Source organism: Podarcis pityusensis (genome assembly GCF_964106645.2).
Source record: "Podarcis pityusensis genome assembly, chromosome: 12".
In the NCBI taxonomy this organism is placed as follows: domain Eukaryota; kingdom Metazoa; phylum Chordata; class Lepidosauria; order Squamata; family Lacertidae; genus Podarcis; species Podarcis pityusensis.
Window position 1 is genome coordinate 2,680,546 of NC_138037.1, and position 27,781 is coordinate 2,708,326.

Below are 27,781 nucleotides of genomic sequence, written 5' to 3' on the forward strand. Positions count from 1 at the left end.
CAGGGGCGGAGGAGGAGAAGGCAGATGCCGCAGCGACACCTGGCGGCCGGAGGCCGTGGGCGACGCTGCGGGGAGGCAGGCGGGGGAAGAGCCGGGCGGGGGAGACCTGGGTAAGAATAATAAATAATAAATAATAATTTAAATTAATTTTATTGAGTACAAGTTAGCAAAAAATACAAATATACAAAAAAAGGAAAATGCATGTCACCAAGAGAAAATTAGAAAACATTTTACCTCTTCTCATATTTACAATTACTTAGCCCTCTACAAAACAATATTCATGATAAAGAAAAGAAAGGTAAAATATAAAAGAAAAGAACAAGAAGAAGAAGAAAAGGAAGAAATAAGATCGAGAATGAGAATTTTAAAAGTAGATAAGTATTCACTATACACAGCCATTTCCAATTTATGTTTATGTTCAATTATGTATTTTCATCATAGCCTTAACTGTCTTAATTAAAATATTTTTAAAAGACTCTGGTCAAGGTAATAATAATAATAATAATAATAATAATAATAATAAATTTTATTTATACCCCGCCCTCCCCAGCCAAGACCGGGCTCAGGGCGGCTAACAAACAATAATAAAAACATGTTGATTAAACTACAATTTAAAAAACAAGATTAAAATGCAACATTAAAACATTAGGATGCAGCCTCTTCACAGGAGGAGAAAGGAAAAAGGAAAGAGGGGATAAAGTTGATTCCAAGCCAAAGGCCAGGCAGAACAACTCTGTCTTACAGGCCCTGCGGAAAGAAATCAGATCCCGCAGGGCCCTGGTCTCATGAGTCACAGCGTTCCACCAGGCCGGAGCCATCACTGAAAAGGCCCTGCTCTGGTTGAGGCTAATCTGACTTCCTTAGGGCCCGGAACCTCTAGGGTGTTGCTGTTTATGGACCTTAAGGTCCTCTGTGGGGCATACTGGGAGAGGCGGTCCCGTAGGTACGAGGGTCCTAGGACGTGAAGTTATTGTTACCACCATTAGAATAATATAGGATACAGGGCCGGATTTACGTATAAGCTAAACAAGCTATAGCTTAGGGCCCCACTCTCTTGGAGGGCAGCCCAAAAAAATTTAAAGGGGAAAAAACCTGGATGTACATTTCCAAAATATAATATAAAAAGCAAATAAAATAAAAGCTACATACAGCAACAGTGTTTTGTGTTGTGTAGGCTCCTATGATGTAAGACATGGGCCCCGCCTGCTAGCCTGCTCCCTAAAATATCACTGGTTTGCTCATTTCTACATACTGTATAGGGTGCCTACATTCTGCATGGACTGGTTGCATGGCTTTAGATCAGGCTTCCTCAAACTTATAGTACAGTACATTGACTATTACTTTCATTTTATGGATCAGTGGTCTCATTAGATAGTAAAATTCATGTTAAATTGGTGTTTTAGGGATTGTTTTGAAAAGTCTGGAACGGATTAATCCATTTTGCATTACTTTCTATGGGAAAGCACACCTTGGTTTTGGAATGCTTTGGTGTTGGAACGGACTTCTCGTACGGATTAAGTTTGAGAACCAAGGTACCACTGTATTTGCTTTGCTAATCGCCTTCCTTTTGTCCTCCATGATGGCTCTTCTCCCAAGAGATTTTCTGAGCAGGAAAAGTTGTTTGGTTTCTATTTTGACACTGTTAAATTCAGCATCTGGCAGCCCAGATTAATACTCCAAACACTTACTAAATCCAGGAATTATGTGTGTCTTGCACCCACAAACTGACATTCTCTCTCTCTCTCTCTCTCTCTCTCACACACACACACACACACACACTGTGATTGATACGATCTTGGTGGTTTAAACAATAAAAAACAATTAATAAATTAAGGGCTACCTATAGCTTTTTAGAGTAGGTGGGAGGGATGTTTTACTATATTTCCTTCCCCTGGTTTTTGTTTTTATTATTAATTAAATGAATTAAATTTCTTTAATTTGAACCCACAACCTTGAGACTAAGAGTCTCATGGAGACTTTGAAAAGCTGGTATCACTGGATCAAGCTAAATGGTTTTAACTGGGTTTTGAATAAATGTGCAATTAATTGTCACCGTTTTGAATTTCAACATGCTGTTATCTTCCTTAGCGTTCTAGCGTTCTTCCTTAGCGGGCTGTGCAAACCGCTATTACGAATGATGCCTTTTTTATATATAGCCTAGGGGGGAACTGGGCGTGAGTTTATGGAACCAAGGGGGCAGTAGCTGGAAAAAGTTTGGGAACCACTGGTGTAAATAAGGACCTGACTTGATATAAAGGAGCTTCCTCTGTCCCTTTTAAAATTGGCTCATTATTCTCTATCATGAGGACTACAATCTTAAAGGGGGCGGGTAAATGCCACAAACCAGTGATGAAAACCTGTTTTATATGCAAAATGCCCCAGTAGCAGCTTCAGATAGAGCAAGGAATGTTCCCACATCCTGAAATCTCATAGAGCTGCTCCCATTCAGTGTTGACAATATACTGAGATGGTGGTGATAACCTTGGTTCTAAAGTTCCTAACAGATTTCCTTTGTGCCCATTCTCTGCCGCAGCAGCCCATGAAAGAGGCAGGTGGATCGTGGGGTGGCCTCCCCTACATTTAAAGCCCTGGTTTTGAGAAATGCAATAGGCTTGCTTTTGCAGCCCTAGCAATTTGCATGTGGGGAGGAGAGATTCCCATCCTAGTCCTCTTCCAGCACCCTCCTGCCCCAGTCTGTCGGGATGCTGCGTCAGGAAAGGCTGTCTCGCTCTTGCTGGGGATATCGCTGTTGGTTTTTTCCAATGAACCATTGTTCTCTCTCTCTCTCTCCTCCAGCTCCATTGCTGCCCATTGGAGGGATCCCTTGTCCAATCCAGGCCAAGAAGAAATCCTAAACAGAAAAGCACAGCACCAATTGGCGAGATGAACATAGAGCAGGCAGAGAGGATGGGGCTGGCGGTGGAGAGATTTCTGGATGGGAGAAGCTGAGCAGCACCCCATGAGCAGCAGCAAACAGGCATCTACCCTCTCCTGCCCTGTGACTCTTTGGTGGAGTGGGAGCAGCCTTGCACTCGCCTTCCTCTCCGGGAGATGCTCAGACTCTGGTCCTTCCAGCATCCTCCATCCTCAGCCTTTCTCTCCTCCCTGCATCGTCTCTTGGTACCAGCACTAGTTCTAAAGCCTCTGGGTGCTGCGAGGATACTCAAAGCAGCAGCGGTGGGGCCTCCATCCCGGCTTGGCAAATGATGGCTCAAAAAGACCAGGTTCCACTGGATACAGATCCAGGTAAGGTTGGCTCTGAGGAAGTCTCAGAGAGCTGCATGCGGAGAGCTTGAGGGATTCATTTTAGATGCGGGGATTGGTGACTTTTAGTCCTGGAAGCTGTTTTCACAGCTGCAGCAAAAAGAGAAAAGGGAGAGAGTAGAGCGTGCCATTGGGCATGTGCAGAGTGATTTCCACTCACCTACTTGGAAGCAACAACTCGGCCAACACATGCATGGGGTTGAGGAGTTTTGGGGTGGTTCCTCAGGAGGAGAGGATTCTTTCAATGCACCTCACCACAAAAACGTTCAGTGCAAATGAAAATTGCTTTTGCCCTGCCCCATTAGCCACAAATTGGGGTGGGGGAACCTGCAACTCTTGCACGACAGCATTTATGCTGCCCTGCAAATGGGCGGAAATGTTTGCTAGCCCTGTCACTCAGCTATGCAGCATGCAATCTTGACTTCAGGTCCTGGTGGAAGAAGGGAACAGAGGGGGAACACCAAATCCCACCAGAGTAGGGCTGGCTTAAAGGTCCAGCAAGGCATACTCTCTCATACCTGCCAAGCTCCCATCATGCAAACAGCGCCTCCACTGGTATCTGCCCTGCACCTTCTAAAATATCCCCATGCCTACAAGCCAGGATGTCTCTGTTCTGCCTCCACAGTTGGATGTAGCAATGCTTCTGAATACCAGTTGGTAGAAAATGCAGGAGGGGAGAGTTGTTCTTGTGCTCGAATCCTGCTTGGGGGTTTCTCATACTGGGCATCTGGTTAGCCACAGTGAGAACAGGATTCTGGACTAGGTGGGCCATTGACCTGATCCTGCAGACTCTCCTTGTATTCTTGTCCTTCTTCTCAAGAGGGGATTCTCCTCCACAGGGGAGTTTAGTGTGACCATGAAGCTGTTCGGTGCTCACCTTGTTTTACAGCGTCCCAATGATGCCCTTTCTTATCCAAGTCCCACCCCACACTTTCCCCCACTTAAGTAGGATTTTGCCTATCTGCAGATAATCTGAAAAGCAGAAATAATACAAGTCCTCTATCTGAAAGACTGCAGGATGTTGGCCTGATCCTGCCACTGGGCTCTTCTTGGCAGTGCCCAGTCTGATCAAAGGACCCCCATGCTAGTTAGGCCTGATGGGAGTTGTAGTCCCAAACATCTGGAGGTCACCTGGTGAAGGGTGGTCTGTTAGATAGAAGAACATATAGAAGTCCTTTGCACTTCCTTTGGTCACTCAGTTAACCTTCAATACACTTTTTCTTTTCCAGGATTGGACCAGCATCCAAAAAGAGTGAAGGAGGAGGAGGAACCGGAGATGCATCGAAAGAGGCAGGAGGTCTTGCCTCCTGCCAACGCCTCACCTGGAAAAGGTGGAGAGAATGGACTCAGCCCTCCTGCCCTCGGGCAAAACCACTTTGAACCAGGGCAGCCTGACTCCAGAGCAGGCAGTGAGGAGGGTCTGGTGATGGACCACAGAGTGGGATGTGGCCCCAGTGCGCCTGCCTTTGGGATCTGCAGAGCTCCGATGGGAGAGATGCCCCACTGGTGCTTGGAATGTGGGAAGAACTTTGCCCAAAATGCAGAGTTAGAAAAGCACGGTCTGAACCACACTGGGCAATGCTCATACGTCTGCGGGGACTGTGGAAGGAGCTTGATGGAGCATGTTGCTCTCGCCACTGGTCAGGGAGCCTGCCTGGCAGGGAATGCCAGCAACCACACCAGCTGCAGGAAGAGGGTTTCACCTCTGTCAAGCGAGACTGTCGTGCAGAGGAAAGAGCGGAAGGAGCTCTCCCTGCAAGAGAAGGTCCGGGTGCTGGAGATGCTGGAAGGGCCCAAGGTCTCCCAGAGCGAACTGGCCAAGAGGTTTGGGGTCTCCCAGCCCCAGATCTGCCGCATCATCAAGAACAAAGAGCGCATCCTGGCCGAGTGGTTTAAGAACGGCAACCCAGGGCGCAAGCGCAAGCTAGAGGAGAAGACCATGTCTGGTGAGGTGGCCCTTCTGCAGTGGTTTGAGCACAGGTGTGTGTCCAGCACCCCTGCCAATGGGATGCATTTGCAAGAGAAGGCTGGAGATCTCTCCAAGATGTTCAGGAGGAAGCCAGAGCTGGAGGCAGGCCTGGGGTGGTTGCGTGGTTTCAAAGCTAGGCAGAAAGCAGCGTGTGGAAGACCTCTGGAGGAGAAAGAGAACAGTGAGGATCTGGAGGATGAGGGCTGGGAAAACAACGTCCTGACCTACATTCTAAACAAATATGACCCCCGTGACATCTACGCCTGCGGGGAGGCTGGCATCCTGTTTCGAGCTACCCCAGAAGGCCTAGCTTGGGACAGCGGAGAGGGAGCCAAGGACCAGCTCACTGTCTTGCTCTGCACCAATCTGGATGCTTCAGACAAGAGGGACGCCCTGATTGTCGGCAAGGCACGAAGGCCATTTGGCTTCCAAGGCGTTGACAGGGAGGACCTGTTGCCTGTCACCTACAGAGCTGATAGCAAGGCATGGATGACAGCGACCATCTTCACTGAGTGGCTCCAGAAATTCAACGAGGACATGAAACAAACAGACAGGAGCGTGGTGCTGTTTTTGGTCCCATGTGCGGCGCACCCCGACACTGAGCTCTCTCATACCAAGATGGTTTTCATGCCTCCTGGCTCTTCCCGCATCCATCCTCTTGAGCATGGGCTGGTCCAGAACTTCAAATGCCACTACCGGAGGAGGATGCTTCTTCGCCTCCTTGCCGTGCTCGACAGCAGATCCCCCGTTCCTGCAAGCGAACTCTCAAAGCACCTGACTCTTTTGGACGCTGTTCATATGATAGTCCAAGCCTGGCTAGATGTCTGTCCACAGACCATCACAAGCTGTTTCCAAGCTGCGGGCTTTGGCTTGGCTCTCCGCATCCCAGCTCCTCCCATGGACGTGGTCCAAGCCCTGGGGTTCAAGGACCGGCAACAATTTGAACAGTTTGTGCTGGTCGATGAGGAGCTGGAGTGTTTTGGAGACCAGGAGGGTGCTGAAATACTCCAAGGGGTTCAAGAACCAGCCTGTGCAGCTGCAGAGGAAGAGAAGGTGGAGAACTTGCCCTGCCCTTCCAAGGCAGAAGTCATGGAGAGCCTGGCCACACTGAGGCGCTATTTTGAGTGCCACTCGGTATCCTCAACCGTCTTCCAGACCTTCTACAAGCTGGAGGATGTGGTTCATGGAATGTCTCTGACTAATATGCAAGTATTAAGGGCAAAAGCCTTGAACAAAGAAGGACTCTGAGCCGCAACCTCAAACTTAGCTCTCTTTGAATCTCATGTGTGGCCCTCTGAATCCACACAGTCATTTGGGGCATTGACTAATCAAGAAAACATCATCATCTGTACAACAGCCTTTGCCAAGTTTGTGCCCTCCATGATGTTTTGGACTACAACTCCCATCAGCCCCTGCCAGCATGGCAGGGATGGGGGGAGGTTGCTGCAGCGTGATCAGGTGGGCGTGGGCTTGGGAAGTAATGCTGGGAATGGTCTTTGGAAATCCCTTCCCCTAAAATAGCATAAAAGTGAGAATCAGTGCATTGCTTGCATGGCTGTGAATTTCTTCAAGGTATCTAGGATGGGAAATGTCTGGGGCTCTGGAACAGGTTTTTCTCTGTCCCCCAATCCAATTTAATTAACCTTTAAAGGCTCTTTAATTGTTCCTGAAAAGTGGTCACTCTTCTAACTGAGCCAGTTCATTGACCTGGTTTTGGAAGATTTATTCATTTAGTTCATTACCAAAATTTTTACACTGCTAGATTGCGGTAAAATCTATAGACACTTTCCAAGAACTATTCTTTTATTACCAATTAAAAACATTAAAATTAAGAGTAAAAGGAAATGAAAGCATGGCAACATCCAAGATGTCTTCCACACCATCGTGGTAAGATCCTTTGGTCCGCCTGGTGTTGTTGGGCTTCATGATTCCTGATCTTCCTCATCATGCCGGTTGGGGCCAATGGGACCCTGGAGCCCCACAGCTGAAGGGCAGCAGGCTCCGCCTCCCTGTGCTAAACCTTGTGATGTAGGAATACAACCTGTCTTTTAAAAGGGCTGGAAGAGATGCTCACTGACCTTTTTGTCAACAGTTTGGAAATATATAATAAAACAGATACTGTGACTGGGCTTAGAGTCTGTGCATTATGTCATTAGAAAGAATCCAGCAGTTTTATGTCACCACGGACAGCTCCTGTCCTGTATATTCATCACATTATTCTGAATGGTTCAGCCCAAGTTATTGCATCTGAGTAATGGTGGCACCTTTAAGAGAGACTTCCTCAATTAAACTCAGCTGAGAAAGCCCGGCTCCTCCCATCAGTTCATCCAGCAACTACCATTTCTTTTCAGAACCTTCTCTCCATCATTGGTGGTTTCAGAACTGCGTGTGTATCTCCTTTCCCTGAACCTTAGGTTATAATAAACTATTATTTTAAACAGAAATCCAGTTGAACCCTTTTGGCATATAAATAGAGTAAACAAGTAAGAGTGCACGCAGTTTAACCTGTGGAGGAGTGCCGTTGCCAGGCAGGCCGGTCCTCAAGGCTCAAGATCTGAGTTCAAGTGCTACCTTTGTCACATAATTCCTCATGTGGTCTTTGAGCTTTCTGTCTTGTGTGTGGAAAAAAAGACCACTCTGCTCTGCCTTGGTCACACCCCACCTGGAGACCTGTGTCCAGTTCTGGGCACTACAATTTAAGGAGCATATTGACAAGCTGGAAGGTGTGCAACTAAGATGATGAAGGGTCTTGCAACCAGGCCTTATGAGGAACAGTTGAAGGAGTTGGGGATGCTTAGCCTGGAGAAGAGCAGACTGAGAGGTGTTATGTAAGCCACCTTAAAAATCTGAAGGGCTGTCACATGGAATAATAATAATAATAATAATAATAATAATAATAATAATAATTTATACCCCGCTCATCTGGCTGGGTTTCCCCAGCCACCCTGGGTGGCTTCCAACAAAGTATTAAAATACAGTGGTCTGTTAAACATTAAAAGCATCCCTAAACAGGGAAGCCTTCAGATGTCTTCTAAAAGTCTGGTAGTTGTTCTTCTCTTTGACATCTGGTGGGAGGGCGTTCCACAGGGTGGATGCCACTACCGAGAGGGCCCTCTGCCTGGTTCCCGGTAACTTGGCTTCTCGCAGTGAGGGAACCGCCAGAAGGCCCTCGAAGCTGGACCTCAGTGTCCGGGCAGAACGATGGGGGTGGAGATGCTCCTTCAGGTATACTGGACCAAGGCCGTTTAGGGCTTGAAAGGTCAGCACCAACACTTTGAATTGTGCTTGGAAACGTACTGAGAGCCAATGTAGATCTTTCTGAAGACCGGTTTTATGTGGTCTTCGCGGCCGCTCCCAGTCACCAGTCTAGCTGCCGCATTCTGGATTAGTTGTAGTTTCCCACATGGAAGATGGAGCAAGCTTGTTTTCTGCTGTTCCAGAAGGTAGGACCCAAACTGATGGATTAAAATGACAAGAAAGGAGATTCTATCTGTACATTCAGAATAACTTTCTGACAGTGAGAGCCACTTGGCGGTGAAATGGACTATCTCAGAAGGTGGCGGGACTCTCCTCCATTGGAGGTTTTTAAACAGAGTTTGGAGGGCCACCTGTCAGGGATTCTCTAGTTGTGATACCGGCACTGCAGGCAGTTGGACTAGATGACCCCATGGGTCCTTTCCAACTTTACAATTCTATGGATCTATGACCATCCATAATAAAAATGGTTTTAATTGTGATACAGGCAACCATTCACAGTATAGAGTAAGCTTTATAATAAATAGGTAATATGGATGATGGAGAAATTTGCCTAGCAGAACTTGGGCAGAATTAATTTTGCAAGAAGAAAGTACTGTATGACTAAGGGAGACCTTCTGTAACCCCAACTTTGTTAAGAAGTTCATCGTTTCATTTACTGCTTTATTAGAATAGATTAAGAGACTTGTGATAACTAACTGTTCATACTTCAGTTCTCTTGACCACTGATGTGGATAATAAGGAAGAATCCCAAACTGTTCCTCTCCAGATGACTTCAGCTGGGCTGGTGCTGCTCTGACAATTGCTATTTCATTCACATAAGTGGGAGACAGTGGGAACGGGTGGTCACAGGAGGCAGAGATTGCAAGGTGTGGTCCTGCAGATATACTCCCACTGATGGGATTTGTACTAAAAACAGCTGGTAGGCTCCAGATTGGTCCGAAATAAGCAGTATTGTCAACCAGAACCAAACCAACCTTTTAAGTGCACTTGAGAAAAGGAATTATCATCCTCCCCTTGCTACCATGTGTGTTCTGTGTACAACAAATTGAAATGGTGGTTCCCCATTAAAGTGGGGATTAATTCACCCTGTTAAATTAAGAAGGCAAAAGCACACAGAAATTAGTAATTCACAAAAATTACCATCCTGTTTTATACATATCTATGCAAGGTCACTTGGGGGATACAGATGATCATATTTAAATAAAAAAATCAACCCCAAAACCCCAAAACAGGCTATAATCCCATAGAAACACAAAGTCCCCATAGAACTCAGTGGGTTTTGCCTCTGTATAAACATGCACAGGATTTCACTGCAAACCCTTTTGATTTGCAAAAAGGTCACCCCACAGCAAGTATTGTAGACAGCTTTGTGCAAACTTGGGTTTAATTTGTGTCCAGCAATCTTGCCAATTCCAACCCAATAATTCTTTGGATAACACAGACCACAGCCAGCTCAGATATTTGATCACAACTCCACAGCAAAGCAGCTGCAGGATGGGTTTTATAGAATCGCAGATTAAAAATCCAGGAACGTCCCTCTTCGACAAGCATGCAAATGATCAACTCCCAAATGGAACTTTAAAAGCTAATCAACTACAGTGTCCTTTTTAAAAGGAGAGGGGTTTTTTTTAGCTATCAAACAACCTATTTAACTACTGTACTGGAATTTTAAGAAAGTTAGGAGAGCGTACAATGTTGAAAACCAGATATTTCCCAACCCTAATCACTGCCAAACCACTGCATTTCAAAGGACCTGTGTTCTCCTCCCATCAATTTTCAGTCCTGATCTGTGGCAATGTTTTGGTCTTAAAATGAAAAAGGAGAGCGAGGCTGTCCAGTGTCAACTGGCAATGCACCAGAGACATGTCTCCCTTTCATTGGTTGTCTCCTTCTTGCCCTTTTCTTTCAAGGAGCCTCTTTGCCACTTCATTCTGTTTGCTACCTATTCACTTGTATAGCATTCCTGTGGTGGCTCTTAATCAATCAGTTCCTGTCCCCCTGCAAGGGAGCAGCGGTTTAGTTACTGGTTTTCTATTTTGCAGCCAGAGCAATTATTCGTTAATGCTTTCAATGTTATTTGTTTAAAATAGTGAAGTAAAACATACATTAATTAGCAACTGCTGTGCCTGAAAAGAGGAAAGCAGTAATTTAAGCCCATACTCATCCTACCTCATAAAGCAGGGTTAGAGAATGGTGCTGAGAACACCAAGGTCACAGGTTCGATCCCCAAATGGGACAGCTGCTTATGCCTGCATTGCAGGGGGTTGGACTACATGATCCTCAGGGTCCCTTCAACTCTAAAATTCTGTAATTCAGGCAGCCTTGTAAATAAGCCTACACAAGCTAGTAGCCTGATTACCACTTGGGTGAGCAGCTCAGTTGGATGTAAAGTCCTTCAACAACCTGCCACATTTCTGTGCTGTCCCTCATTCACCAGCCTGGCTGCACATTAAGTCGTAATCCCATGTACTCACCTAGAGGCAACTCTCACAGGTGAGGGCTTAAATATAACACTGAATTGAGGACTTGCTTCCGAGGAAACATTATTTAGGCAGTTGCCCATGGGAGCTGGCATTGCCAAATTTCTCAAGGAGAATACACTGCTATGCTAAAGTGTTGGGCGGGTTCACCCGCCTTAATTCCACATCCTGCTGATTCAGCAGTGCTAAAGGGCTCTGTCGTGGAAGCAACCTTTATCACTGGGGTGCCAACTTGAATAACATATGGGGGGCAGGTAACCCCCGCCCCACATAACCATTCACATGATGCAGCACACACACACCATTTGAATGCCAATATTCATCAACTTTGTGGGGGCCGGGGCCCTGCAAATATTGTATTGGGGGAGGCAAAGGGACCTTGGTCCCTAGGAGTTGGCTCCTCTGCTCCTCTGCCTGTCCCTTGCAGCTGGCAGTGAGTGGCATACTGTTTCTGAATGATGGGGAAGGGTCATAGCTGAGTGACAGCATGTCTCAGGGTCATTTTCTGACTGAGAATGCACCCTGCTTGAAACCCTGGTGCACCGCTGGCAGACAATATTGAGTCAGACGGTCTGACTCTGTATACGACAGCTTCCTTTACTCCTACTGAGCTCCCAACCTTAGCTATAAAATCTACCCAATAAGCTTTTGGGAGATCCATCTTAAAGCACCATTTTGCCTAGTGACTGTAGCCACATCCTAAGGGAGTGAATTCCTGTTCCTACTGCCAGCTCCATGAACAAATCCAACTCTTGACAGGTTCAGCAGGAGAGTTTTACGTCTCTCTCTCTCTCTCTCTCTCTCTCTCTCTCTCTCTCTCTTTCCCATGTAGGACAGCTACCCAGAAGCCTTTGCAACAAGGACTAAAAGAATGCTGCATACTGTCTCACTAGATCCAGAGCTCCAAAGAGTTCAAAGTTATTGCAGTTCCTTTGAATCCACAGGATAAGGAATCGAAGCAATCCCTTCGCTGAGGACAACTGATACAGGCTTGCAAGTTACACAGAAATCTTCCATGGACTAGATACTCAAAATAAGGGGGTGAGGGTGGAAGATAAGAAATATAACTGCTTTTGTTGCAGGACCTATTTCAGCTCAAGCTAGCAACATACTTTGCCCCCTTGTTCTCCACCTCCCCCAACCTCATCGTACGGGCCAGAGGAAGATTTCTGTGCAGCTTCCACACGCTAGTTGCTCCAAAGAAAGCCTTTGCTCACAAAGGCACCCTTAAAATGCACCACCAGGTTTCCTTCCAACGCAAACAGGTTTCCCTCATGTGTGGCTCCTCCGGTGCATGGTGAGGTATTTTGCCTGGGTGAACTTCCTGCCGCAATCGGAGCATGCAAAGGCCCTCTTCCCAGTTGCCGGGCCAGGCTGTGGCGCAGAGGGAGGCTTCTTGCTCACGCCCGTCCCTCTGCCGACAGACTTAAACTCTGGCAGGGTCTTTGGGGGCTGAACGGGAAGAGGAGGGCCTTCCCCAGGGCTGGCTCCGCTCGGAAGGAGTCCAAATTTTGCCAGCTTCTCCTCGTGCGTCCTCAGGTGGGTCTGCATGATCTCCTCGTCCCGGAAGCGCTTCTCGCACCTGGGGCACGGGTAGGGCTTCTCCTTCACCTCGCGGGCCCTCTTGAGGGCCAGCGCCTTGGCGTCGCCCGCCTGCAGGAGGTGCTGCTCCCCGCGGTGTACCCTCTGGTGGCTCTTAAGGTGCTGCAGCTGGCTGCAGGTCTTGCCGCACAGCAGGCAGCGGTAGGGGCGCTCGCCGGTGTGCATCCGGTTGTGGATGGTCAGGGTGGCCTGGTTGCGGAAGGTCTTCCCGCACTCCGCGCAGGCGTAGGGCCGCTCCCCGGTGTGCACCCGGAGGTGGCTGATGAGCGGCTGCTTCTGCGAGTAGCGCTTCCCGCACGTGGTGCACGAGAAGGGCTTCTCGCCCGTGTGGACGCGCTGGTGGCTCTCCACGTGGTGCTTCTGGCTGAAGCGCTTCCCGCACTGCTGGCAGGAGAAGGGCCGCTCCCCCACGTGCACTTTCATGTGGGCCACCAGGATCTGCTTGAGCCGGAAGCTGCGCCCGCACTCGGGGCAGGAGAAGGGCCGCTCGCTCGAGTGGGTCCCGTGGTGCTTGCGCAAGTCCTGTTTCTTGTTGAAGCTCTTTCCGCACTGGGCGCAGGTGTGGGGCTTCCTGGGGCCCAGGGTGGCCCCAAGCTGGCGCAGGAGCTGGAGCTTGGCCGTCAGGCACTTCCGCGCCTTGGGGCTGGCGTCGCCGGCCGCGGGGTCCTCCTTCTTGCGCAGGTGGGTCCTGATGTGCCGTTTCAGGTCCCCCCGCGAGGGGAAGCCCTTGGGGCACAGGTGGCACTTGAAGGGCCGCTCCCCGGTGTGCGTCCGGATGTGGATGACCATCGCCACGTTGCTCAGGAAGCTCTTGCCGCACTCGGGGCACTCAGGGGGCTTTGTCTTCAGCGTTGACTTCGGGGGACCCTCGTCCTCGTCCTGTGCGCTCGCCGCCCGGGTCACCGGTTTCTCCGTTCTGGAAGGGTGGACCATCTTCTTCCTTTTGCGCCGCCGGACAGGGACTGCCCCTCTGCCTTCGTCCTCGTCTTCCATCCTGATCCCATCTCCTGCGGGGAAGAAAGGGAAAGGGAGAGTCTCACCATCACTGACTCAGGGAGAAACCCCACGTTCAGTCCCTGAGAAGAACTTCATTTGATCTTACGGGTCCTTGCCATGGGATCACATTCACCCAGTGCTATACCAGCTGCACTGGGTCCCTGTGGAGTACAGGATCAGGTTCAAGGTGCTGGTTTTAACCTTTAAAGCCCTATACGGCCTAGGACCCTCGTATCTACGGGACCGCCTCTCCTGGTATGTCCCACGGAGGGCTTTACAGTCTTCAAATAAAAACATCTTGGAGGTCCCGGGCCACAGGAAGGTTAGGCTGGCCTCAACTAGAGCCAGGGCTTTTTCGGCCATGGCCCCGAACTGGTGGAACGCTCTGTCACAAGAGACTAGGGCCCTGCGGGACTTGACATCTTTCCGCAAGACAGAGCTGTTCCACCAGGCCTTTGGTCAAGGCACAGTCTGACCCCCTCCTTTGGTAATCCTCACAGAACTCTACCCCAATGGTTGCCATGAATTTGATTTTGAATTGATTTTAAAATGAATTGATTTTAGAGTGCTGTGTTACTTTTATTGTTGTTAACCGCTCTGAGCCCAGCTTCGGCTGGAGAGGGCGGGATATAAATAAATTATTATTATTATTATTATTATTATTATTATTATTATTATTACCGCATTATGAAAAAAGCTTTAATAAAATCGTGTTTTAAAAAAAGAACCGGCTACTGGAACAGAAAACGCCCTGGTGGCTTTCCCCACTGGAAGTGATAGCTCTGGAAAAAAACTAAATATGAGAAGTAATTGGGCAACACATAGAGAGCTGTTAACTAAAGTAGAACATCAGGTGAAATTGAAAGATTTTGAAGAGATAAGGGATTAACTGACTGGCTACAGTTTCACCATCTAAATGATATATTTAAGATAGATAAAAAGAAAGGTTTCAGCTATGAGACCTCAAGATTTGAAAAAGGCTTGTTAGAAAATATAAAATTACTGTCGGAAATGTATAGATTACTTTTGGAATGGCATACAAAAGATGAACAGGTTAAATCTGTAATGATACACTGGGCGAGGGGATTGGGGCATAATATTCAGCTTTCAGATTGAGAAAGAAAGGTTATGGGAAACTGATTTGAAATTTTCGGCATGTTGTGGTGGCACCCACCCTGCGGAGATAAGTGAATATTCAACCTTTAGAAGTAATCTGAAGGCAGCCCTGTGTATGTTTTTATTTACGCTGGAAGCCTCTCAGATGGGCAGGGTACAAATAAGTATATTACTATCATTATCGCTAGGATGACTAGACTAGTGTCTCCTCTCCCTGGGGCAGGAGCCATTTTGGACTCCTTGCCTCTGGTCAGCTTGGCAGGCCCCATCTTTCCTCTGTGAGGAAAAGAAAAATTAAAATCCTCCCTCAGTACCACAGCCTTTGTGGTTTCTCTCTGGCCTTCAGGTTATCTGTTTCTCCCTCAGGGACTTAAGGGGTGAGGAATCTAAGGGGATCTGGGATCCTTCCTGTGGAGAAGTTTCTCCTCAGAATAAGCAGGGATGTGGACAAAATGGGAGACATAGGAGCGGTCCTCTAGCTGAGGCGTTTTCCCGCCTTTTTTCCTTCCGGGGAGCGTTTCCACGGCAACAGCCTCCAGAAGGCCAAATAAATGTAGAATGCCTAATTCCCTCAGGAGATTTTTTCCCCCATGAGAATTTGAAGTTACTTCATTTCATAAAAATTTATATACGCTGGATCGTAAGAAGAAAAAAAAGGCCCCAAAGCTTTTTACACAAAAGGAAGGGTGGTAGTTGGAGGCATTTGGACACGAGTTTCGGTTCGAAATAATCTGAAAAAGACGGAATTGCCTCAAGAGTTTGGGAGGAGTTTGGGGGGTCTGCCTCCAGGATGGATCGGGATGAGTCTACTACGTGAAACTACAGGATAACTTTGAGGTAAAAACACTGATCTTTGTACTTATGGTTATGTCCGTATCCCAAGTTGTCCCTCAGGGTGACAAACATGGCCGCCTCATGGCGAGGGCAGCCCTGCGAGGTAGGCCAGGAGGAGAGACGGGGACCGGCTCAATTCCAGCGCTAGGGAGCTGGAGGAGGGGATTTGAACCCGGGTCCCCATCCTGGTTCACATCCCGAGATGCTGCCGGTCAGAGTTTGCATTATCTGTGAGGCCAGCGCCACGTAGGCCCGACCGCAACACCAGTAAGGACCAGTTACGGGGGGGCAAGGAAAGGCCTCTTTGCAAGGACCCCCATGGCCCCCCAAAACCCCCAACTCACCCAGCCATGGGCTCTGGGGTCTCTTCCATTTGGGGGTCTCCAGGGGCTCCTCCATGCAAGGCTCCTCTTCGCACTCGATTTTGCAGATGATCTCGGGTTTGGCGGACGGGTGCCCTGTCGTGGGAGCAGAGGACAGCATCTTTATTTCCCCTTCATTTCTTGCAAGGATATAGCATCCTTTTCTCCAGGTGGCGCACCTAGCCCCCTTGCTCCCCACAACAACAAGCCTGCAAGGTACGCCGGGCCGAGAGGCGGCGAATGGCCCAAGGCCGCCTGGCGAGCGTTGCAGCTGAGTCGTGCCTCGAACCCAGGTCCCCCAGGTTGCAGACCAACACTCTATTTTTTTTTTAAAAATAATTTTTTTTGCATTTCCGAAAACAGAAACAGAGAGCATATTTAGCCCCCATCCCACTTACAACTTCATACCAAATACAGAATATCTGCATATACCATATGACTTCCCTTCCACACTTTTCCTGGTTCCTTTTGCTTTTCTACTACTCTGTATAATCCACATCCTTTTCATCATCCAATTTGTCATCTATTAAATACTCTATTTCAACTCTGCTGGATTTACACGAGACCTGCTAAGCTATGTCTTACACATGAATAAGACTGTGGTGTCTTTATTCTTTTGGAAGGGATTCAAGGGGTCTTACCAGGAAAATATTAGAACACAATGAGGACAGGCCAGATTGAATTGTGCATTGTCTTAAGAAACTCACACGAGTTTGCAACTAGTTTTCTGCTGTGTAAAGGGGAATGCACTCTGCTAAGTAAAGAAACTTGCTAACGCAAGTTAGGAAGGATATTAATAAACAATATATCCTCTCCTGCCACCCTGAACATTCCCACAAATCATACTAGCAACCTAAGGTTATAAATAAGAGCATCCCTCTAGCATTCCTTTCTAGGTACCAGGTTGCTTATCAGTTCTTGTATACTGTGCCAGGACTCCTACAGAAGGCTATCCAGCAGCCTCCTCCTAGATGGACGGTCAAGTGAGGGAACCCGCTGTATCCACAGCACCTGGGGACATGTTCAGGAGAAACCTTACTGTCCCCTGGAGACTGTCCCCTGGGAGACAAGGGTTCAAATGCCCGCTCAGCCAAGAAGTTCACAGGGTGACCTCGGACCAGTCACGGCCTCTCAGCTTAACCTACCTCTCAGCATTGTTGTGGGAATTAAAGGAGGAGGGGGAGAACGACGTACGCCACCTTGAGCAAATTGGGAGGGAAAAAGCAGGGTATAAATGCAATGAAATAAAATGGCAAATGGGGAGGGTTGCTGCTGTTGCAATCTGGTCCTGCATGCAGGCTTCCCACTCAGGCATCTGGCTCAGCCACCATGAGAATCTGATAGCAGACAAGATGTGCTCTCTTTGGCCTCATCTGGCAGCCATCTGATGCTCTTATGCAGGAACCAAGTTGGTGAAACGCTGGTCTAAAGTCAAACAAAAAGTTTCGGACTGGTGCTTGGTCTACAGTTTGCAGATTGCAAAATCTTACATCAGCCCCCACATCAGTTCAACAAAGAGATCCTGTCCCCACTGCAAACCCCAACATCTCTATGCCAGGATCATTTATCTGCTGTCTCCAGGCTCTCAGGAACATCAAAGGACACCCAAGCAGGGAATGAGATCCTTACCCAGAGAGGTAACCGCTTCATAGTTGTCCACCATCACAGCCCGGTAGAGGTCCTTCTGCCATTCTGCTAGCTCCGCCCACTCCGCCGAGGAGAAATAGACGGCCACGTCTTCAAACATCACCTGCGGCAATGAGAAAGGGAACCTGGGATGGAGATCTGGACGGTTCCCTCTGCTAGTGGGTGTGATGACGGCAGCCCTCACAGGCCTCATCCTGCACTGCAGGGGGTTGAGCTGGATGACTCTTGGGGTCCCTTCCAAGTCTGCAATTCTGTGATTCTAGCTCTTATGAATTGAGGGCTCTCTCTGTGTTTGCTGGGAAGGGCCAGCCAAGAGAGGAGGATGGAAGATGGATGGGCTGGGAAGAAGGAAAGGCATCCATAGATAAAACAGAGCCACAGAGTATGGCCGGGGGTGCACATTTTGACTGCAGGGGTTGGACCAGATGAGCCTTGGGATCCCTTCCAACTCTACACATCTGTGAGCTGCTGCTATCAGACAGCAGACCATCCTTTGAAGCCTTACACCTTCTTTCCCCAGAAAGCACTTGCAATTCAAACCTGTAACTGGTTAAGAGATCAGAACCATGAACTCCACCCTAGAACAAAACATGGCTTGCAGTTAGTCTAAGCATCCAACTCCACAGGACACCAAATCCTTAAAAACCTGTTTCTTGGTTGTCAAGAAGTCCTGATGGTTTCCATTGTGCTTCATTTGCTTATTTATTTGTATACTGCCCTTCATCTGAAGATGACAGGGCAGTTCACAACACTAAAATACAAAGTAAGAACACAAAATGCATAATAAAAGCAAAAACAAAAACAAAAAAGGACTCCCCCTCCTAATTTGTTGTCAAATTAAATATCCAATTGCCTTTCCATTTTTTAAAAACCCTTCCTTTCTCATAGCAGAACTAGAGGATGGAGACATTGGCAATGCTTCATGAGGTGCTATGGATGATATTGGAAGCAGAATCCCAGTGAAGTATTTCTATCCTCCCATAGCTCCAGCAAAGGGGCCACGAAACCCTCTTCCATGTTTCCAACACTGATCTGATCAACAGTATACCTTCCAAATTTAAAGGTGCCATCAACAGAGAAACTGCTTTACTTCAAGTCAGCAGAGGCGGAATATTATTTACCAAGGAAAGGATGGAGCTCTCTCCATAATCTCTCCTCCAATCTCATGCGCGCACAAAACCTTCTGTAATTAAAGCCCTCCATTTTCTCCAGCGGACATATTACGGTCGACTTTTAAAAGCGGAGTTTGGTGCTACTTTAACCATTCAGGAAGGGCTTCCAGATTTACAGGCTCTCCTCGGGGGTATTACGCTGCTGCAATTGTTGAATATCCAGCAAACACTTTGACTGCAACCATTTATAAAAGGGGGGGAGCTCTCCTACTGCCCCCTCCACCGCATATATGATCACATATTCTCAATAAGCTGTGCTTTTCGGCAGATGGCATAATTACCTAGTTCCCCATTCCAATTTAATTGCTCAGGGTGGCTTAGATGATTGTCAGGAGGTTGCAGGACTTTGTTTTAATCTATATCTGTCCCAGATTTTTATAGCTGGATGGAGGATGGGGTGTCATTATCCCAGACTGCCCTTATTATTAGTCCAAGGCATTATTAGAAAAGACATAATGGCAATGCAAAATTTCTCTGTTCAAGCTGCAGTCAATAATAATAATAATAATAATAATAATAATAATATAATAATAATACACCTGCGTGCTATCCAGGTGTCAAAAGGCAGTATATAACTGTTTCCATATGCAAACTCATTCTATTTGCATGATCAATAACGGCAATGCACTAGGGTGCTCAGATCTCCCAACCCACCAGTATTGTTCTAGAAGCACCAGTTGCTGTCTGCTCCCATACAGTCCTCACCTATTGAACATTGATGCAGTCTGGTGTGGTAGTTAAGAGTGTCTAGGACTGGGACCTGGGTTCAAATCTCCATTTAGCCACGAAGCTCACTGGGTGACCTTGGGCCAGTCACTCACACACAACCTAACCTACCTCTCAGGGTTGTTGTGGGGATATGTTGTAAAGCATGGGACTCAGGGTTGTGGGTTCGAGCCCCAGGTTGAGCAAAAGATTCTTGCGTTGCAGGGGGTAGAACTAGATGACCACTGTGTTCCCTTCCAAGTCTGCTCTTCTAGGATTCTATAGGGAGCGGGAAGAACCATGTAAACCACCTTGAGCTCCTTGGAGGAAAAGGTGAGATATAAATGCAAAGGCTGGCGTAACACATTTCATACCATGAGGAGGTGGAATGGTGCCTCAAGCAAGAGGAGGAAGGGGGTGGTTTTTTTTTAAGGATACCCATAGAGGAGCGGGAAACAAAACCTGCACATCCCTGCAGCAACCATCACACCAGAGACAACATTCTTGCCCCGGTGTCCTACTTTCCTATCTGCAAAGTGGTTAATTTTTTTTAATATATATATTTTTTAAAAAATAAATGTATTAAATTTTATTTAACATAATTTTTACAAAATACAAGCAAAATACTGCAAATACATACATATATTTTTCAGATAAGCAGACATATATAAAAAAGAACAAAAAGGAGAAAAGGAAAAGAAGAAAAAATAAGAAGTAAAATTGGAAGAAAAAGAAAAACTGGGAGAATTTCTTCCAAATTTATTCTACAAACATCTCAATAATAAAATTTCATTGATTGACTTCCATCGCTTACACTGCACTTCCTATATACATTTTAAGCAAATCTGTATCTGTTATTCCCTATTTTTCCTATACAATCTCATACATATATTCTAATTAAACAAAGTGGAAAAGAAAATTTTATGGACAAAGTAAATATATTTTTTTAATGTGGAAGAGAAGATAAAAAATCCCCTCTCAGAATAGGTAGAACTATGGAAGCCACGCTGCTCTTGCGCTTGAACTCTGCTTGCTCACTTCCACAGGCATCTCTTCTTACGTTGTTGGAATACTAGAACTCAACAAGGCCATCCAAGGAAGCTTCAGGACAGAAAAGTAAGGAGGGCTTCTCCATGCACCTGGGGTCAGGTAGCAATGCTAGTTGAGGGAAACCACAGGGGGACAGACTGCTCTTGTGCTCGGGTCCTACTGGGGCTTCTGTTTGGCCGCTGCAAGAACAGGATGCTGGACTAGAGATGTGCGACTGGCCTCATACAGCAGAAGAAGAAGAAGAAGAAGAAGAGGAAGAAGAAGAAGAGTTTGGATTTGATATCCTGCTTTATCACTACCCTAATGAGTCTCAAAGCGGCTAACAATCTCCTTATCCTTCCTCGACCACAAGAAACACTCTGTGAGGTGAGTGGGGCTGAGAGACTTCAGAGAAGTGTGACTAGCCCAAGGTCACCCAGCAGCCGCATGTGGAGGAGCAGGGAATCGAACCCGGTTCACCAGATTACGAGTCCACCGCTCTTAACCACTACACCACACTGGCTCTCCTTACGTTGAATTCTGGTGCTGGAGGAGACTCTTGAGAGTCCCATGGACTGCAAGAAGATCAAACCTCTCCATTCTGAAGGAAATCAGCCCTGAGTGCTCACTGGAAGGACAGATCCTGAAGCTGAGGCTCCAATCCTTTGGCCACGTCAGGAGAAGAGAAGACTCCCTGGAAAAGACCCTGATGTTGGGAAAGATGGAGGGCACAAGGAGAAGGGGACGACAGAGGATGAGATGGTTGGACAGTGTTCTCGAAGCCACAAACATGCGTCTGACCAAACTGCGGGAGGCAGTGGAAGACAGGAGTGCCTGGCGTGCTCTGGTCCACGGGGTCACGAAGAGTCGGACACGACTAAACGACAACATATTCTCATGTAAAGGAGACCCTTCCTGCCTGAGACCCTTCCTGCCTGCTGCCAGTCAGGAAACACTGTGCTAGATGGTTCTATAGTCTGGTGAGATACAGCTTCCTGCGTTACTTAACAGCTTGCTGCCTTCCTCCAATCAGCTGCTTCCATTCCAGGGGCAGAGGATCCACTCAAAACAACAATAGCACTGGTGTTCAGGGAAGTGTGCCTCTTTCCCACAGCTTGAGGGGCCAGCGCTCATCTAGAATAAAGTGGCACAGTCATCGGGGGGGGGGGGGGCAGTCGCTGAATGGCATCTCTCTCATCAGGGACCCCACACCGAAACTCAGCCCGTCTCAGGGCAGCGTGTGATCTGAACTGCAGATTGTGGGTTTGCTTGGGCAAAGTCTTAGATGCGCTTTCTTACATTTGTCTGAGCAGTTGTGTAGGATAAGGAAGGTGCCTCGAAGAATAAGAATAAGAAGGGCTTCCTGCTTCAGGATCACCCACTGAAGTTTGTCTGTTTGTTTTTATTTTATTTTTTAATGTATTTTTATTAAAGATTTTCTTGATTTGCAAAGGTATGTGCAATGTTTCTCTCTGGTGTTTTTTTTCCATGTAACTTTTTTTTTTTTTTTACAAATCAGTTTCATTTGTTGAGACATTAGGAAGAAAAGGGGGAAAGAGGTGGGGGGGAGATGAGTGGGGATGGGATCGGGTGGCGATGTTTCTATTTTACTTATGTGGGGGTTTGTGTCAGCGTTGCTTGTGCAGCTTCTCTGCTGTTCGCTTGTGTTCCTTTGGTGGTGAGATAGGTTGGGGTTGGCCTAGGGTGTGGTTATTCATTTGTGGTTGGCTGTGGTGGTCTTTGTTTTCATGTGTGAGTGGGGTGGGTGGGTGTTTTGGGTCAGGTTCGCCATATTGATTTGTATGGTGTGTTTGTTTTTATAAACGTTTTTATTACATTTTTTGAAAGAACAGTTAACAAGCGTAACAAAACATAACGTGAAGGTCGGAAACGGTCCCAGTGAGTTCTAGGGGAGCATTTAGGTACATAGCATAGTAGACTGTAACATTTTCAACTCTTGTAAGTCTCTCCAAAGATGTCATAGAATCATTGAATTGTAGAGTTCTAAGGGACCCCCAAAGTTCATCTAGTCCAACCCCCTGCAAATCAGAAATCACAGCTAAAGAATCCACCGACAGGTGGCAACCTAACCTATGTTTCAAAACCTTCAGTGAAGTCCATTCCACTGTTGAACAGCTCTTGTTTTCAGAAAGTTATTCCTGATATATTAGTTGGAATCTCTTTTCTTATAACTGGAAGGCATTTATTGGAGTCCTACCCTCCAGAGCAGGAGAAAACAAGCTTGTTCCCTCTCCCATGGGACAGCCCTTCAGATATTTAACAATCCCTACCATATCTTCTCTCATTCTTCTCTTCTCCAGGCTAGACATACCCAATTCCCTCAATCATTTCTCATAAGGCTTGGTTTCAATCATCTTTGAGATGCTTTATCATCTTAATAACATAGTGATATGATAATAATGTTCTTATTTCTTATCTTACCTTCTGTTCTCCAGTACCTCTAATGTGACCCATATTAACATTTTTGTTCAGGCCTAACTCTGTTCTCACTTCTTCATTACCCCTGTTACCTTACTGGCATTTAAAATGGCTACATTGCTCAAGCATAGGTAAACCTCCGTCAAAGAAAACTCTCTTGGAGCCAAAGGGAAGGAACATGGTGATTTACCACCTGGCATCCAGTCGTCCTCAGCCAGACTAACTAAACATCAGATCTGCTCTTGATACATAGAGAATTATTATGTACTGGTATGTATATCATCACTGTCCCCAACCATCCTGTAGCAGTGAGTTCCAAGGGGCGAATGTGCAAGATGCACGAAATCAGCTTGCCACTCCCCATTTTTCACCATCCTCTCTGTTACATCTTTCTCCCCATCCCAGCACACAAATAAATAATATTTTGGCCAACTTTCTACCTTTAAACACACCTGATGAAAACTTTTTTATTCTTCCAGGCCCATGCAGGCAATTAAGAATACGTATCATCGTAATGGTTAACTGATGCCTGATTTTCACTATTATACCGTTTCTTTGCACGTACTACTGTGAACCACTTTGATTTTATTTTAATGAAATAGCAGCATGCAAATATTTTAATAAATAAACAAACCTACTGCCCTCCAGATGCTTTGGACTACAACTCCCATCAGCCCCCAGCCAGCACAGGTGCGCCCGCATCAGCTACCAGGGATCAGCAAACTTTTTCAGCAGGGGGCCTGTCCACTATCCCTCAGACCTTGTGGGGGGGCAATGAACAAATTCCTATGCCCCACAAATAACCCAGAGGTGCATTTTAAATAAAAGGGCACATTCTATTCATGTAAAAACACGCTGATTCCCGGACCGTCTGCGGTCTGGATTTAGAAGGCGATTGGGCCGGATCCGGCCCCTGGGCCTTAGTTTGCCTACCCATGAGCTACACCATCATGTGGGCAGGGGCTGATGGGATTTGTAGTCCAAAACATCTGGCGAAGGAAAGCACCAGGCTAATAGAAAGCTAGACCAACCCATTCCAGGAGCCAGACATGTCTTTGGGGGCGGGCTGGCCTGCCTCCATCATATTCCAGCCCTGATTTAAACCGCAGCTGGTCCCAAAAAATACCCTCTTCGCTGCCCTCCTGAATAGTCTCACTGAAAATGCGGGATCCCAAAGATCCCTCGCCTCCCTCTGGACCCACCTTCGCGGAGCAGGTGTGTGGACGGGGGGGAAATAACCATTCCCAGTGCATCAAAAAGACGACTCCCCATTTAAAGCCTCTCTTTATTGCTATTTAGATTCAGTGGGTTGTTATCTCGTTAAGCTTTAGGGTTGGGGGCGCAGAGGGACCCTTTCCTGCCTCCCAAGCCCACGGGGAAAGAGGGTGGGGCCACTCTGCACGTGCTCAGAGGCGCCCTTGCTGCAGCGCCAGGGCTCTGATCCGTTCCAAGCGGGTGGAGTTTGAGACTCTTCTCTCTCCCCGCAGAAAGGGGAGAGTAAAGGCGGGCGCCGCCCCCTCCCCGGGAAAGACATCTCCAGCTGTGGCTGCTGCTGCTGCTGCTGCTGCAAGGCCTGGCGTCTGCCCCCTTACCTGTGCATGAGCCCCCGAGGCCATGGCGGGGCGCAGGACAAAGGCAGAATGCAGATTGCAGCAGGAGGAGGCTCCCCGGACGCCTCCGCCGCTGCTGCTTCTTGCTAGGCGGATTAAAGGCGCCCCGGACGCCTGTCCAGACCAGAGCAGGCGATGCGGGATGCTGCAATCTCCAGGAGGAGGAGGAGGAGGAGGAGGAAGAGCAGCTCTCGGCCTTCCAGCCTCGCCTCCCGGAGCATCCTGGGAAATGGAGTCCGGCCTGGGGAGCGGGCCCTGGGAAAAGGCAACGCTGAGAAAGCCTGGTCTCTGTTTTTTTGGAGGGGGTTTGTCAGAGGCTCTCAGTCCCTTTCCTCTCCCATTGCAGCAGCTGTGAAAGGACTCGGGACACAGGAGTCTAGGAAGATGCTTAACACTAAGTCTGGCTCCACCAAGCTCACTACTGCCTGCACCATAGCTGTCAACTTTCAGATTTGAAAATAAGGGATCAGCAGCCTCACCTGTCCTGGGGACAGTTTACGGGATATCTAACAATAAGGGATAGCAGCGGGAAACGGTGCTTGAATTAGAGAATTTCCCGCAAAAAAGGGAAGGTTGACAGCTATGGCCTGCACAGGCAGGCGGCAGCAGTGGCTTTCCAGGGTTTCAGGCAGGAAGCCTCTCCCAGATCTACCTGGGATTAAAACCTGGGACTTTCTGGGGGTCAAGCAGATGCTCTGCCACCAAGCTGCGGCCCTGTGCCAGGAATCTAGGAAGCGGCCTTATTTAACATTTTATACATTTATTGCATTTATATGCCACCCTTTCCTCCAGGGAGCTCAAGGCAGCATGGATATGGTTTCCCCTCCTCATTTAATCAGGTAGGTTAGTCTGAGAAGAAACGACTGGCAGTGAGCTTCAGGCCCGAGTGCACATTTGATCCCAGGTCCTAGTCCGACACTCTAGCCTCTTATACACAACATTGCCTCTTATACCAAGTCAGACCACTGGCCCATCAAGCTCAGTACTGACTACACTGGCTGGCAGCGGCTGTCCAGGATTTCAGGCAGAGGGGTCTCCTAGGCCTAGGTGATGCCATCAGGTCTTGAACCAGGAACCTTATGCATGCTCCTTAGGTTGCATGTTTTCTTGAAGGCACTACTCCCAGTTTACGGCTGCTGTGAATGGGCAGCGTGTTTATCTCAAGGTTTCCTCTGAGTTGGTGTGTGTGTGTGTCATACCTTTTACAACAGCCTTCCAGATATCTGAGACTCTGACCCATCAGCCCCAGCTAGCATGGATTTGGGGTTCCACAGGATTCAATTTGCTCCCCCATACTGAGTTAACTTCTGCACAAAAGCTCTGAGTTTGGGAGCATGTTGTCATCAGCATGCAGATGATGCGCAACTCCGCTTCTCCAGCACAGCTCCAGCAGGTGTGGCGCTGGATCGGTGCCTGGCCTCTGTAATTGACTGGATGAGGGCCAGTAAACTGAACCTCAAGCCGATAAGGCTGAGACGCTCTTCCTGAGAAGGTACTTAGCACAGATGAGCGGAATACATCTTGTTCTGGATGATGGGATTACTCTCCGCTGGAAGGAGGAGCAAGTGAGCAGGCTGGGGGTATTCTTGGGTCCAACATTGTCATTGCAGCACAAGTTGCACCACAGAACTCAAGAAGTGCCAGCTGGATCAGGCCAGTCGTCTGTCTAGTGCAGTATCCTATTCTTACAGTGGCCAACCAGATGCCCATTTTGGAAAACCAGCAATCAGGATTTGAGCACAAGAACAACTTTGCCCTCCTCCTGCAGTTTCTAGCAACTGGTATTATGTATTGCCCAACTTTGGAAAGAAAAAATAATTCTACCTTTAAGAGTGGGCACAGAAGACATGCTAACTTGGTAACTAGTGCAATTTCCTGCATCAGGGATGTAGCAAAATAATCAACAAGATGACAGATTTGCAGAAAGATAGCCATTGTGCCCCATGAATCAGATCTGGCCGCCTCCCTCTCTGCCATTCCGATTTGGAATGGCTTTTATAAAAAGGTGTGTCTGGCACCCACTTTGAAGTCTTTTCGGTGCCAATTTATCACAAAGCAGTGCACAAGGCAGAATCGTCACAAGCAAAACAATCCTTTTGCTGCAGCAAACTTGCTGGCAATGATGGGTCCTTCTTGTAAGGGTCCAAGACAGGCATGGAGACCCCATGCGTGGCCTTATAGATCTTTGCTGGATTCTGAACTCCCAGAATCTCTGGCTACTGGCCAGGCTGGCTGGAGCTGATGGGAGTTGGAGGACAACATCTGGAGGGCAAGAGGCTCTCCAGCTGAGCAGTAAAAAGGCAACCACTAGCCACCATTCCATATAGCTCAGTTGGTTAGAGCATGGTGCTGAGAACACCAAGGTTGCAGGTTCAATCCCCGTCTGGGATGGCTGCATATTCCTGCATTGCAGAGGGTTGGACTAGATGATCCTCAGGGTCCCTTCCAACTTGTAAGATTCTGTGATTTTTACTTTGCATTGAGCAATCAAGGTGAGGGTGGGGCAGAGACAGTCTGGGAGAAGACCCTAGGCCCAGGGGGAGATCTGTTTCTGAACTGGGCCAAGACCAGTTTTCCTGGCCCGCTGTGTTCGTAAGTGGGCATTGCAGCGGCTCAAAGTATTTTCCTTGTCCAAGGGCAGCCAGAGGCAAAGTTGGCATCATGGACATGGAACCACAGAACTGTAATTTGGAAGCGTCTCCAAGGGCCATCTAGTCCAACTCTCTGCAATGCAGGAACCACAGCTAAAGGGATTCCCAGCCTGGGGACCGCGACACCACATAAAATCATGCCCCCACACTGCCACCTTGGAAGACAAAATGGAAGTTGAAAGGTTGGGAAACTGAAAGCACTCAAACACACCTCACAGAAACCCAAGCCCCAAAAAACTGTTGCTCAATTGACAAGGGGAAGAGGATGGGGTTTCTACCTAAAGGGAAAAGTGGGGGACGCACACATTCATTCACCCTGCCAGTCAACAAAAAGAGTCAAGGCAGTGGCTGTTTTTATCCCTGTTTTTATTTTCTTTAGACGAGGTTGTAAAAAGGTCCAATACCATGTTTAATAGCCACTGAACTTCCCCAACATCAGTCACAGACCAGCTCAGAGCCATTTCTTCCCCGCTTTTGGGGTCTCCCCTCCCATAGAAAGGGGACCCAACACATCCACCCTTCCTCTCCTCTAAGAAAAAGCAACACATTCCCACTGGTCAAGAGGCAAGAGTGAGCGTCATGGAGGGGAGATGTCAAGGTGGTCCAAGGTGGGGTGGGAGATAGGTACAGAGCCCAGGACACAATCT

General features: G+C 47.7%; 2 protein-coding genes across 6 annotated transcripts; one reads left to right on the plus strand and one right to left on the minus strand.

Annotated features, from left to right (window-relative positions):
- The first annotated feature begins 860 nt into the window (after positions 1-860).
- On the plus strand, positions 861-8,124 carry LOC308459049 (tigger transposable element-derived protein 3-like). The gene is made up of 3 exons (XM_080974086.1): positions 861-1,532; positions 2,797-3,246; positions 4,494-8,124. Exons 2-3 carry the CDS (start codon positions 3,204-3,206, stop codon positions 6,479-6,481), a joined length of 2,031 nt encoding a protein of 676 aa, XP_080830212.1. The 5' UTR covers positions 861-1,532; positions 2,797-3,203; the 3' UTR covers positions 6,482-8,124.
- A 1,006-nt stretch (positions 8,125-9,130) lies between these two features.
- On the minus strand, positions 9,131-24,722 carry LOC308459074 (uncharacterized protein). Of its 5 annotated transcripts, none has more exons than XM_080974146.1 (4): positions 24,466-24,722; positions 17,511-17,631; positions 15,864-15,977; positions 9,131-13,580 (listed from the first exon to the last, which is right to left on the minus strand). In XM_080974146.1, the coding sequence occupies exons 1-4, from the start codon at positions 24,487-24,489 to the stop codon at positions 12,244-12,246; spliced, it is 1,596 nt and encodes a 531-aa protein (XP_080830272.1). In that variant the 5' UTR covers positions 24,490-24,722; the 3' UTR covers positions 9,131-12,243. The 5 variants fall into 5 exon arrangements, with proteins under 5 accessions (XP_080830272.1, XP_080830273.1, XP_080830271.1 ...); XM_080974147.1 differs by lacking the exon at positions 24,466-24,722 and adding an exon at positions 19,538-19,807; XM_080974145.1 differs by lacking the exon at positions 24,466-24,722 and having other exon boundaries at positions 17,511-19,505.
- Positions 24,723-27,781: the final 3,059 nt, after the last annotated feature.

Coding starts and splice junctions, on each gene's coding strand:
- LOC308459049 (XM_080974086.1), top strand. CDS start 3,204: ATGATGGCTCAAAAAGACCAGGTTCCACTGGATACAGATCCAG. Junction 3,247..4,493: donor TCCACTGGATACAGATCCAG/GTAAGGTTGGCT, acceptor TTTCTTTTCCAG/GATTGGACCAGCATCCAAAA.
- LOC308459074 (XM_080974145.1), bottom strand. CDS start 17,721: ATGAGGCCTGTGAGGGCTGCCGTCATCACACCCACTAGCAGAGGGAAC. Junction 15,978..17,510: donor TGAAGCGGTTACCTCTCTGG/GTAAGGATCTCA, acceptor CTCCCACGACAG/GGCACCCGTCCGCCAAACCC. Junction 13,581..15,863: donor ACCCCAGAGCCCATGGCTGG/GTGAGTTGGGGG, acceptor TCTTCCCCGCAG/GAGATGGGATCAGGATGGAA.